Source organism: Ursus arctos, unplaced genomic scaffold (genome assembly GCF_023065955.2).
Source record: "Ursus arctos isolate Adak ecotype North America unplaced genomic scaffold, UrsArc2.0 scaffold_2, whole genome shotgun sequence".
Taxonomy (NCBI): Eukaryota; Metazoa; Chordata; class Mammalia; order Carnivora; family Ursidae; genus Ursus; species Ursus arctos.
Window position 1 is genome coordinate 82,980,173 of NW_026622874.1, and position 13,058 is coordinate 82,993,230.

Here is a 13,058-nt window from a genome sequence, read left to right on the forward strand (position 1 = left end):
AGTTATTTACTCTCTCTGAGCCACAGTCTATATATGCATAAAATTGAAATAAGACCCTCTGGTCAAGGCACTAAGAGGTGGCTTCTGTGCCTGAAAGTGAAGAAAGGATGTGGGGTTGGAGAAGCGGGCAGATGTAGGACCTACTTGTGGACACTTCCTACATCTGGACCTACATCTGGACAGGGCCTGTGAATGGATCTAATGTAAGGACGGGGGTTGAGGGAAAGACCAGAGTCAAGGCTGGATCCCTGGTCTGGACTGAGCAGCTGGGTGAACAGTGACATCATCTACTGAGTCCTAAAACGGGCTGGGAAGATGGATCAGAAGCAACATTTAAAGAGATAATGGCTAAAAAAGTTTCCAGGTCTGATTCATAAAGTACAGAATAATAACACATTTAAAAATGAAACTAATGAAAAACAAAGAGAAGCACCTTCAAAGCATTTAGGGGAGAAAAAAAAAACCGAGCAACACACCTTCAAAGGAACAACCATAAGATTAATAACTGACTTATCAATAGAAATAATAATAGCAGAAGACCATGGAATGAAAAGGAAAGAAAATAACTTGCAACCTAGAACTCTATTCCCAGTGAAAATACCCTCCAAAAGTAAAGGCAAAATAAAGACCTTTCCAATCAAACAGAAGCTAAGAGAGTGCATCATTAGCACAGGCTGAAAAAAATGAAAGACTAAAAGGAATTCTTCAGGCAGAAGGAAAAGGATTGCAGGAGACATACTGGAACACGGGAGGGGAGGACGAGAAACGGAGGTGAACGTACTGGTGCATCTAAATGAACACTGGCTTTCAACATTCATAACCATGTTAGTTATGTGGGTTATGTATCTATACATGTTAAATACACATGGAATGCACAGCAAACAGTAACAAATGGTGGAAAGGGTAAAATGGAATCGAAGTGTTCTAAGACCCTGAAGGGGCAAAAATTACCAAGTTTTCTTAGACTCTTCTGAATCAGGAATGCATGCTGATACCACAAGGACAGCCACTAAAAAAAGAGTAAGAGGATGAGTAACAAGCTAACAGAGGTGAAAAACTGGAATTTAAAAAATGCTTGACTGATCTAAAAGAAAGGCAAGAAAGAAGAGAAAAAACATAAAGCAGGTGGGACAAACATCAAAGGAATAGTAAGATGGGAGATAAAATCAAATATACTTGTAATTAATGTAATGTATTAAATGTAAATAAACCGACCACTCCAATTAAGCCTCCCAATGATCATGTAGACACAATCAGCCACATTTTACAGGTAAAGACTTTGAGGTACAGAGAAGTTAAGTAATCTGCCAAAGTCTGTCCAGCTAGGAAGTCACGGTACCAGAACTGGAACCAGCAGCCTGTCTCCGGGACCTGAGCAAGTCACCCCTCTGGGAGCTCCCCCACGTCTCTGTCCACCCAACACTATTTTAGGTCTTCCAGACTGCACCCAGATTCCTGTAACAAGCTCCTAACCTGGGCTCACTGGTGCCACATTGTTGCCACAGTGACTATGCTAAACACAAACTGCATCTCATCTCTCCCCTAAATTAAAATTTCTTCCTGGATTCTCATATACTTCAGGACAGACCTAAGTCATGAAAGGGCCTTCTAGATGAGGCCTCTGCCGGCCTCCCTTCTTCCTCCATCTGCTGCTTCCTGCCATCCTGCCCTACATTCCAGGAAAGTTGGATTCCTGAGATTTCCAGAAAGTACAAGCAGCTTCCCCAGCCAGGAAGGTCTGAGCTCTGCTCTTATGGCCCCTCTTCTGAAAAGCTCCCATGGGAGCCAGCCCCTCTCTCCAACCCTATCATTATGATTATGAATGGCACTACTGCCTGGGCACTTTCTCTATGCTGGGCACCATGCTGGACGCTTTATGGGCATCCTTCCTATTTAACTCTCACAATTCCGTGATGCAAGTACTGTTCTTCTTCATCTTCTAGATAGGAAGGGGACTCAGAATGGTTAAGCGGATTACTCAAGCAAATCCACTAATTCAGGTAGTTATTTTTTATTATGTGCTAATATGCCTGGCACTCTCTGGGGTACTGGGAAAAAAGCAGTGAACAGAACAGGTAAACAAGCTATAGAAGCGAGCATATGTACTGTATATGCATACAGGCTATATGTTGCATATATATTGCATATAGACTATATACTGCATATATACTGGTTATAGACTGATGTAGCATTAATACCACTACATATAGACCAAATGTTATATATTGCACATATTCTATGTTGCATATATACTGCAGATAGACTGATGTTGCATATATATTGTAGATTATGTTGCATATAGACTGTGGTAGTTGGTGACATGTTACATGAAGAATATAATAAAGTAGGGAGTGGGGGAGAACATGAAGCGGGTTGCAATGTTTTAAAAGGGTGGTCAGGGAAGGCCTTACTGAGACAGCAACACCTGGGTAAAGACATGAAGGAGATGACAGGATGGGCCACATGGGTACCTCAGAGATAAGCCTCCTACGCAGGATTCCAGGAAGTGGGCTGGAAGAGGGATGGGAACGTGGTGATGCCTTGAGGGAAGAGCAATGAGTAAATGGCATCCGGTAAGCACTGAAATGTTAATTATCTATCAACCAACTTGACCCCGGCTAGACCGGCTAGATGGTGAGCTTCTCAGGACATGGTCATATCCCCAGTATTCGGGCATACAGGAAGCACTGCAAAACAAAGAAATCTGGACATCGATCTTGAGTGCAACAGTAATAGGGCACTTTCTCCACCACCACATTTCATGGACTGGGAACTCTGAAGCTGGCATCACCCATCCTCATCTGCTCCCCAAACCTTCCCACTTGAAGAAAAACTGAGCTGTTATAAATACAAAGAATAAGTCAGATTAACATCACAGCCCTGAACTCCTGAAGAAATGAGGTGCAAGGCCATCAGGCTATATGGCATGATGCAAAAATCTATCACTCTAGGAGAGAGCCCTTGTCCTTTTTCTGTGTAGCCAGTGTTGACAGGGGGTGAGAAACATGGTAAGACCAGACCAGATCAAGACTGAATTCCAGAGAGTTCTACATGAGGTAGATCCAACCCACCCAGAGCGGTGAGATTACCAGATGACCTGCGTGCAGCTGCCCAAGACTCAGAACAGGCACGCAAAAAAGAAAACCAAAACCACAAAAACCAGCCCTGGGAGAACTTAGGAGCAGGCTCAGAAAGAGAAAGGGGACATTGAGGGTGGGGAACAGGCCGAAGCCCCATCCTATGGAGTTATAGCGGCCTAGAATCACTCCCTGGGCACTGAGGAACATGTGGTCCAGGGCCAGGGGCTTCATCATGCCTTTGCTTTCTCCAGGAAGACTGACTCCAAGAAACGTGTACAGGGAGATATTGATCATTCAAATATTTAAAAATAATCTTCCAAATTCTATGGAGACAGACAAAATGATCCTTAAATATCTGTATAACTATTATGTCTATGTACTTTATGACACACAAATACTTTCAGGCATAATGAAGACTCTTGAATAATCAGTGTACTACATGGTTAAACTCTATGAAACGTAAAACAAAACTTCACTATTTAAAATTAGAAAGGTTTATAAGTGCTGTACCTTGGTTTTAAGGCATGTGGTTCACACCTGTCCTTGGTTAGGAATCATTTCCCTGTTCCAATCCTAAACCATCAGGCTGTGCTTTAGAAAACAAGATCTCCTCTATGACCTGAAGTTAATAGTTTCCAGGGAAAAACGATGGCTGGTGGTACTCATCTAAACCGAAACCCCTGCTTCGCTGAAAATGCACTCAAATCATAATGAATAACCATGTCAACAGAGAGGCAAAGAACACACTAGACTTATAAACTACATTTGACGATGGCAATCTTTGGTGCCCCCAAGTGGTCATAAGTAATGTGACATCCTTGACAGGGAGTCCTGTCCTTAGGGGAGGTAAAGACTGGGAAAATTTTTCTCAGAACATCAGGTTAAAAACAAGGATATCTAGGGCAAGAGAGGGCCCAGAAAAGAATGGCTCCTTCGCTGGAATTGAGCCAGACTGTGAGTTCTTGCCCAGCCCCATGGCCCAGGACACACCACCTCCTAGAGAAAGTAGAAATAATCATCCCTGATTGTGAAAATTAAAGAAGCACAGATGTGATTTTTTTGGTTTTAAAATTTTACACATAGACTGTCTGTATTCTTCTGTAACTTGCTTTTTTCACTTCACACTATGGTTTTAAAGTGTTTTGTAGACATCATTGTGGTAGAGAGAATTCCTGTTTAATTTCCAAGGCTAGTCAACACCAAAAAGATATAGGTTGGCAAGAGGAGAAAGAGGAATATGGCTTAAGGAGGGCATCATGTAATAAATTTATTATATTTTGTTACATTTTCCACTTTTCTCTTAATTCCAACTGTATACTATATAATCAACTGCTGTTCCAGAAATAAACGTTTTAAACATAAAAATATAAATTTTGCTTCTTAAAAGTGCATACACCTTGAATAATAAAACATACAAATAAATAACAGAAGTCAGTGACACATCTCATGCACTTGTTTCTAAAATAATTTAAAATGTATGGTACACTTTTCTTCCAGCCTCAAGGAGAGACATCCTGCCTTCTGTATTACTGTACAACTAAAGAAGAAAATGATACAGAAATCGTTACGAACGGTGCATGAACAATCTCAAAGCATTTTGTGTACAGTGATAGGACATGCAGCTTTTAAGACAACTACAGAAATTCCAGTGTAAAACTGAAGCATTCAGGGAAGAAACTATTTTTGTAATGGGGCTTGAATTCGATTTTAACCAATGGTGAGAGGCACAGTTGGTGAGCAAACCAACAGAGAACATAAACACGTATTTGAAAGGCCAACAGAGAGAAAGTGAGCTCAGAAAATACCGGAACTGCTTTCCCATCTGGTACGAGGACACCGCGCCACTCAGAATAGCACCTATAGGCAACTGCACACAGCTAATTCACCACCACAACAGACCGCCCTGCTTCGAGGGGCTTTTCTACAGAGGGATTTTCAACTTGGATTTTTACTTAGATCTTCATTTCTTGGAAATGTTGAAAACAACATGTAAGTTGTTTTTTTGTTTTTTGTATGTAGCATCAGCTCAACAGGATGAAACCACCTGAGAAGCACAGCAGGCTACTCTGAAGACGTCGTATGTGCCTTCAGCTCACCACAGATTAAAACTAAATTTCATTTGCCTCCTCCATAGGTAACGTATACTGCCGAATTTCTGGATGAGTATTATTTGATTTTTTATAATTACATGAAAAAACACGGAGGGTTGCCAAAAAAAAAAAAAAAGACTCCAAATAAAATGCCTCACATTCATTTTTAAGCCAAAAATAACTCCTGAAACAACACTGTGGATAAGTAGAGAATGAGCTAACTAGGAAATTAGGTGGCAGCCTGTAGTTCGCTATTGTAATTACTACAGAAACAGTCATCCTATCAAAATCAGCAACAGGTTTTCCAAGGCCACGAAGGCTTTACTTCAGCACTTTCTTAGAGTGACTTGCCAACTTTCCTGTGGGTCTGGCCCTGTGGTGGCATCCAGGGAAAAGGCTCTGGGAAGGACACACACCCCACGGGAGATGCTGTCTGCTCCAGCAAACTGAAGACCACTGAATCCCACAAGACTGGCAAGTGTTGGGCCACCCACCAAAGGCTCCGAGCACCCAAATAGTGCCTCAATTCAGAAAGGCTCCCTTATTTCAAAACATCGACGTTAATATCAGTGGTTCTGACTCCTTTTTTCCTTTCCTCTCCAACGAAACAGAATCTGAGTCACTCGTGAGTGCTTCACATGGCAGTGATTCTCACCACAGGGATGGTATAGCACGGTGGCTCTCAATTCTGACCGCCAATCAGAAACCCCCAAGGACTTTAAAAATATACGGCAATTCCTGGGACTTGCCCCTACACTAGTTAGATCAAAAGCTTGGGAGTGGGACCCAGGTATTTTTAAAAGTTCTCTAGATGATTCTAGTGAATGATGAGTATCAGAATCTCAGACAAGTCATTCAGAAGAGGCTTAATAGAATCTTGGGGAGAGTACGCGTATGAGATTTGAAAAAAAGCCTCCCAAGCCTGCAGTGAATCTCCCTTCTCTCCAAAATTAGGAAACGCCTCTTTTAAATGCATATGCAATGGATCTAGAACCTAATCCACTGTAGAATGCTACCATAAATTCCACGAGCTTAGTCTTATTGTGACCAGTGGTTGGGAAGCTCCAAAGCTTTCCAAGACAGCTCTAAGTCTCTACAAAAGCATTTTAAAATTGTTAGCGTTATTAGAAGTCACATTCTCTCCTTGTGACCACGATAGAACCCTAGAAGATATAAAAAATTAAAATCTATAGAAAATGGCAGGTTATTTTTAGACCAAAATACTTTAGGAAAGTGTTCAGGCTAAATACAGTATATAAACCCGCGTGTGTTCAACATATCCAACTCCACTCCTATTTGCAAAATACTTATTTTACATACAATCTTGCCAATGATTAAAAAAAAAACCACCACCACCCAGCAAAGAGAAACATGTGCAAAGCAAAACAAGAAAACACATTCATGCTCTTCTGTATTGATGATTAAGCCACATGTAAAAAATTACAAATTCAAAAATAGAGCTCCATAATCCAAGAATTGCCTTTTTAAAAATTTACATTTAGGGTAGTCTACATTTTATTAGTTGTTTGCATAGGTGGTGAGAACATGCTTTCTGGGATAGATGGAGGCCATGCAAAATTGTTTTCATTACTTGGGGGAAAAAAATGACTGGTTATGCTCAAATTGCAGCTGCAAAACAAACACTTTGAGAGTTGATCAAAAGGCAGTGTGGAACACTAAGTGTTTGTTTAAAGAAAGCACAGGATTTCCCCCCCCCAAAATGCAGTCAGGTTTAACAGTAACGTATCCTTTACAAAAGTAAAGACTGACAGTCTGCACAGTAGCAGCTTCTTTCTGTTTATGATATAGGCACTGGTTTGTCAGCAAATTTTGCTCTTCTCAATTCCAAATAATACAAGTTCAACACGCCTCACAGAATATGTGTTTTATTGAAACTGTGCTTATGATTTGCATACTATCTCAAAAATCCAACCCAGAAACACTAATTATCTTGGCATCCAGTAATTCCGATAACCTACATAGGAAACAACTTCAGCTGTTCGGTAATTTGTCAGAATGAAATGTAACGTCAGATGTCAATCTATTTTTAAAAACACGTTTATTTGAAATAAGTGAGCTTTGTTCACAGCCCTTCTCTGCTCCATTTTTCCTAAAGGCTGACACTACTGCTTCCTTGACACACTGTCCCTAGTTTTTTCCATGATAGTTACTTTAGAGGGATGGCAATTTGTCCCCTGCCCCCAATCCCCATATCTATTTCATACACATGTGGATGACCAAATTCTAATGGAAAGTGACTTTGTAATGGATTTTCAACCCCTAAGTAGTAGAGACAGCTCAGTCTGAAAAAGTGGATGTAAGAGTAAAATGTCTCCGAAGATGAAGAAGGGCACTTTTGGTTTCCGGAACAGGAGAGACTTGCTCAAGAGGATCACAGGCCTTGGCCGGTTCACCAGAATCCACTTGCTCTCTTTGTTCTGGGGGGACCATCACTCCACTTAGGGTATCACCAGCATCCCTTGGCTCATCGGCTGGGCTCCCAGGGCTCCTTGGCTACAGCGAATTCCTGACACTTTCCACTTGCCTTTATGAGCAAAGCAGGCCCTCAACGAATGCTTGCAGAATGAATGAATGAATGAGGAAAGAATGATTACAAGGGTTTAGGGCAGCTTCATAGAGAATTACAGTATTTTACCAGACCACAAATATTCCCACATCCATTTCTATTGGTCCAGCGAGGTCTTACTTCCTTTCAGTTAGGCTGCTTTTAGGATGGGAAAACACAAGGGCTGGGAGGTGATCTTGAGATGACGTGAGCTTAACGGTTTGGTTGTGCTTCCACATTATACAAGGGATTACAAAGGCAAGGTGTAGGGCCATCTGAAGGAATGACATAGCCTCAGTGCACTGGATGTTCGCAGGAAAAGAAATAAAAAATAAAAAATTTTTTAAAAGCAAAAACATTAAAGAGCCACACTCCTGTCAGGGATTACCCTGTGCCTACAAGGAAATGACTGCTCTAATCAGGCCCACCTGGCTGTCACCCAGAAACTCAGGCCCACCATCCTTGGTAGATCATTTCTAACCCCAAAGCAAAGATATGCTCAATGCATCAAACATCACCGGGAAAATAAAAAGCTAAGCAAACACCAAGTCCCTAACCTACTGAGCAACTGAACTGAACCAATAATTTTCCCAGAAGATCTTTCACACCTCAAAGAGCACCTCCAAACTTTTGGGCAAGTATTCTTTTCTGTGGCTTAAAGGTTGTACCTAGAAGTTATGGAAGAGATTTTCATTGTTTACCAAGCACAGAAATGGAACAGCTTAAAGGTACCTAGACAATGCTATAATACTTCCTGTTTTTTTTTTTTTCATTTAATCTGAAAAAAAAAAAAAGACTAAACTCCATACACATATAGTTTACAGATACTGAAATTTTATTTCTAGATCCCATGGAAACTTAAAAGAAATTTGTAGAGTTCTTTTTTAGTTGTTGGTTTTTGTTTTTGTTTTTTAAACACTAATTATAATGGAAAATCCATTCCTGGAGGACTCAAGAATAAAAATATTTGCCACTGTGAAAATAAAACTAGATTCTACTAATGCTTAACTGATAATAGCCTCAGAAAAAGGTGTTATTAAAACATTATGTGTAGTCAAACTATAATTCTAAGGCTGTTTCAGAGCTTCAGATAGGAGATTTCAAATGAGATTTACCTATTTCAAAGACAAGAGGCTCAGACAAACACTCATCTCCTGATAGTGACGATCCCATACTTGGTGCATCCTTTCCAGGAAATAAAAGTGACACAGAAAAACCAGCAGTGGCTAAACACTGATGGGGCTGTCAGTGTGCCTGAGGAAGCAGTGACAACACTGAGGGCAGCCAGTGGTCAACAGTCACACTACAGCAGAGGAGAGGAACGCTGCTTTGGGAGACCAGACGCCTGTTCAGTGCAACAGCGACACCTAGTGAAGGGGTGTGTACAGGACGGTGCACTGGGCAACAGGCTCACGTTCAATGAACTTCATGGAGCACTATGGTAACTTTCACAAGGCTGAGGAGCTAAGTCTTAAAAATTGCAAGGGTCTAAAATTCCAGCTACCCTCAACATAAATGGACTCCAGACTTGCAAGTTACCTGCTAATGCTCAAAGTAGCAGCAAAATAAAGTTAGAAACCTATTGGAAATATTTCCCAAGAGGTATTCATGGGGGGGGGGGGCGGGGGAGAAAACAGGAAAAAAAAAGGGCAGTGCAGAATTCATAGCTATGCATGTGTATGTGTTCTAATTACTTCACACACAGCAATACTGAAAAGGGAGGTTATAAATGGATCTGTGCACCAAGAGATCAGGAAGAATTGGAAGGGTTTACAATTTTTTTTTAAAGTTAATATTTAAAAGCGTATAAATTTAGCATGCTATATTTCATGGCAAAGTGACAAATGCTATTCAAAGAGAATCAGGATCATGACTCTCTTGACATTTAAAAAAAATAGAAAAATGAAAAAAAAAAGCGCTAAAAATTGCCAGGATACCTCTAAGAAAGCTTGAAGAACTATGTATCTCCCTTATCTGTGAGATTTTTGTGAGGTTCCTTGTTTTCTAAACAAGAAATGCCATTTGCACTGACAATGCCAGACGGAACATGCTCCAATCCTGCTTGTGAGTTCTGGGTAAGAGATTAAGTCTTAAGCACAAAGAAGAAATAAATGACTTAGTGAAAAGCAGTCTACAACTGAGACTGACAGGCAGCATCAGAAGCGCACACATAATACTTTGTCACACGTTGCTTCAACACACCATCAACTGACTTTTGGCATTAGGCAATTCCTTTCCTCTCCAAGTTAACAAGAAACACAGCCATGCGCACACAGGGCAGCATGGAGCTTTCGGCTTCTAACATAGAGAAGATCAACACCAGAGAAGGAAAATGGTACAGATTCATGCATCCAGTTCAGAACCCATTTTTTTCCAGGAACCTTCCGAAGGTGTTAACTGCTCTACTACATTTCAAAATCCCAATGGCCATAGCTAGCAAATTTAGAAGGAAAACAAAATTAGTTAGTGACTGGCTCTCTGGCTGTCCAATGTGCCACCTCTTAGGATATATCCTAAGAATCAAGACTGCTTATGGTACACACATATTTGCAGACATGAAGGCATGAAAAACTTCATTTCTACCTCTACAAATTTCTATCTGTGGCAGTCAGAGAAAGGACAGTCGCTCACAGGCCACCTTCTTCATTAATAGTTTTACTGATGCGCATCCACACTAGACTAGCTGAGTATATACCTGAGAAACATTAGTGTTAAAATATTGCCCTTTACAGAGACTGGTAGATGGGGCCAAAGTGCAGAAAGCAACAGTCTTCTCTCGGTTTGTTTCATTGTTAGTGTCACAGTTTTTAGAGCTCCTGGTGCCACATGACAATCAGCTGTGAGGATAAAACCTGCTCAGATGAAACCCAAGTCAAATAACCGATCCTTCTACAGCACACACTAATGACAGCTTAACCGGTTCACAGGTTTCCAAACCCTAGTGTCCAACGAAAGTCATTAGAGTTCTCTAGAAAGAAATATGTACAATTGCTAAAGGGACCGCCCAGGGTCTCGTCTACAATTATTCCAGTTAGCTTGGTACCAATGCTTTGCCTATGGCTGTTATTTGGTTCAATGGCAGAATAAGGCGACGCTTTTAACAATTTGCAGTTGAATTCTACACACACACACACACACACACGCGCGCACGCACGCGTGCACACACACGCACACCAGGCACATGACCCAAAACATACAAAACAAAAGCATAGAGGGCTTTGGTGGGAGGGAGAGGGTTCTAAATAAATAAACATTTTTACAGATAAAACACTTGGATTGCAGAAATATCACTGAGGTTTTTGAGAAGGCCGTGCAGAGGTTTGCATGCTAGAAGATAACTTTTTTGAGGATTTCTCAGCAGACTGCCTGCCACCAGGAGACGAGGGCACTCCAGAATCTAGCTGGGAAGACTTGGATTTGCGAGCAGATAGCAGGGAATGTTTAGCAGAAGCAGGGTCCTTGGAGACAAGCTGCTCTTTTCCAACTGCACTTGCATTTGGCTGCTGGGAACCTGGAGGCTGGTAGCCTTTCTCTGCCTTGTCATCCACGGCATTCTTACCAGCCAACTTGACAGAGCTCCCACCAGCCTTCTTGGAGAGCAAGGTGGTTTTGCCGAGGTCAGTCGACCGCCGGGTTTCCTTCTGTCTCAAGGCTGACTTGAAGAAGGACAGCCCCTTGTCCTCTGACTTGCTGTCCCTCTTCAGACCAGCCTTCACGTTTGTGTTGGGGGAACGCAGGCTAGCCATGGAGGAGCTCCTGACGTGCTTTCCATCCCCTCGGCCCTCCCCGGCCCTGGCCTGGCTCACCCGAGGGGAGTTGGGTTTAGAGCTGGAGGTGACGCTGGCTCTGTCCGAAGCCAGGCTTTGCCTGGACCCCTCTCTACTCAAGCTCCGGTCTGAAGTCCTGCTCTTCCCAGGAGGGAAGGGGCCCCTTGCAGCAGGGCCCGAGGCTTTTTTGGCAGATGTGGAGGAAGCAGTGTAGGTGAGGGAGGAAGATGATTTCTGCCTCTGGGGTGAAGGAGATGACATGGAGTCCTGGGGTTTGGGGGAGGACTCCTTTCTGGGCTGGCCAGGGGCAGGGGAGGAATGCCTTCCACTGGCCCTGGAAGAAGAATCTGCTTTGCTTCGGGAGCGGGAGGGCTTTATAGAAACTTTTACAGGAACAGGAGAAGAAGGGGACGTACTTGAAAGAGATGATTCCTGGCTTGCCAAGACTGGTCTCCCCTTCCGCAAGCTTCTATCTGGCTCAGAAGTGCCTTTGGAGCTGGGAGATCTCTTGGCTGTTCCGTCTGGTTTCTTTGTGAGGGAGCCCGGGTGGCTTGTGGGTTTCACCTCTTTGACTGGAGAGCTGTCTACAGAATCGCTCTGATCCACATAAGCGATCTGGTTATTGTTATCAAATGGATCAGAGATGGGGGGCACACGATCCCCTTGTGCTGAGATTTTGCTCTGTGTGTCTATAACACTGGAGTTCAATTTGCGGGTGTCTGATTCATCTCTGAACACGCCTTCCATGACAGCCAGAGGGGCCCGACCCACAGCCTTGTGCTCACGTCGGCTGTGACTATCCCTTGATTCCTGGTAACTGCTGGAAAGGTTCCTCAAGCTGCCAAAGCAAGAGATGGAGACCTTGTCATCTACTGCCTCCCCGATCTTCTCCAAGGTGGAGGCAGAGGTGTGAATCGGAGAGTCCCCTGAGAACCGGGAGGGAGAATTGGAGCGCATCTGCAGCTTGGCGGACAGGGACCAAGAAGGTCTAATGCAATTGTCGTTAACGGCCAAGGGGCTGGTGACAGAAGATCTGGATGACAAGCTCTGACGTTGGACACTTCTCACGAATGGTCGAGTTGAGAAACCTCCTGAATGCAGCAGAGAGAATAGCATTAAGCTAAACCGAAAACACGTCCCAGGAACACCTTAAGATACTGAAGATGGAAGGAAGGCAAGCCTGGTGGAATGACAGGAGCATGACCTTCAGAGCCAGCATGTCTGGTGTCACAAGAGCAGCCATGTGACTTCAACTTTTCTGAGCCCAATTCCCCTATCTATAAAATAGGGACATTCTAATTCAGGGATCGGCAAACTGTCTCTTTACTTCTTGCTGTACATCAGTGGTCAAGAGACTTAAGGACCCAGAGAGTTAATACTCTAGGCTTTGTGGGCCAACCACTCAACTCCATCACCGCAGCACAAAAGCCACCACAGAAGACACATAAACAAATGGGTGCGGCTGTGTTTCAATAAAACTTTATTCACAAATAAAGGCAGGAGCCATATTTGGCCCATAGGCTATCTGCTCTAACTCACAGGACTACTATAAGAA

General features: G+C 42.8%; 1 protein-coding gene across 9 annotated transcripts in view; it reads right to left on the reverse strand.

Moving 5' to 3' along the window:
* Window positions 1-13,058, reverse strand: part of USP31 (ubiquitin specific peptidase 31) — a 198,584-nt gene that overhangs the window by 127,945 nt on the left and 57,581 nt on the right. For 4 of the 9 annotated variants that reach the window (XM_057315734.1, XM_057315732.1, XM_057315733.1 and 1 more), the window contains exon 16: window positions 11,920-12,594. The exons of 3 other annotated variants lie outside the window; for them this stretch is intronic. In XM_057315734.1, the coding sequence (XP_057171717.1) occupies window positions 11,920-12,594 (675 nt within the window). Of the gene's footprint in view, window positions 1-4,322; window positions 12,595-13,058 lie in introns of those variants that run through there. 2 more of the 9 variants (XM_044390132.3, XM_026515598.4) reach the window with 2 other exon arrangements.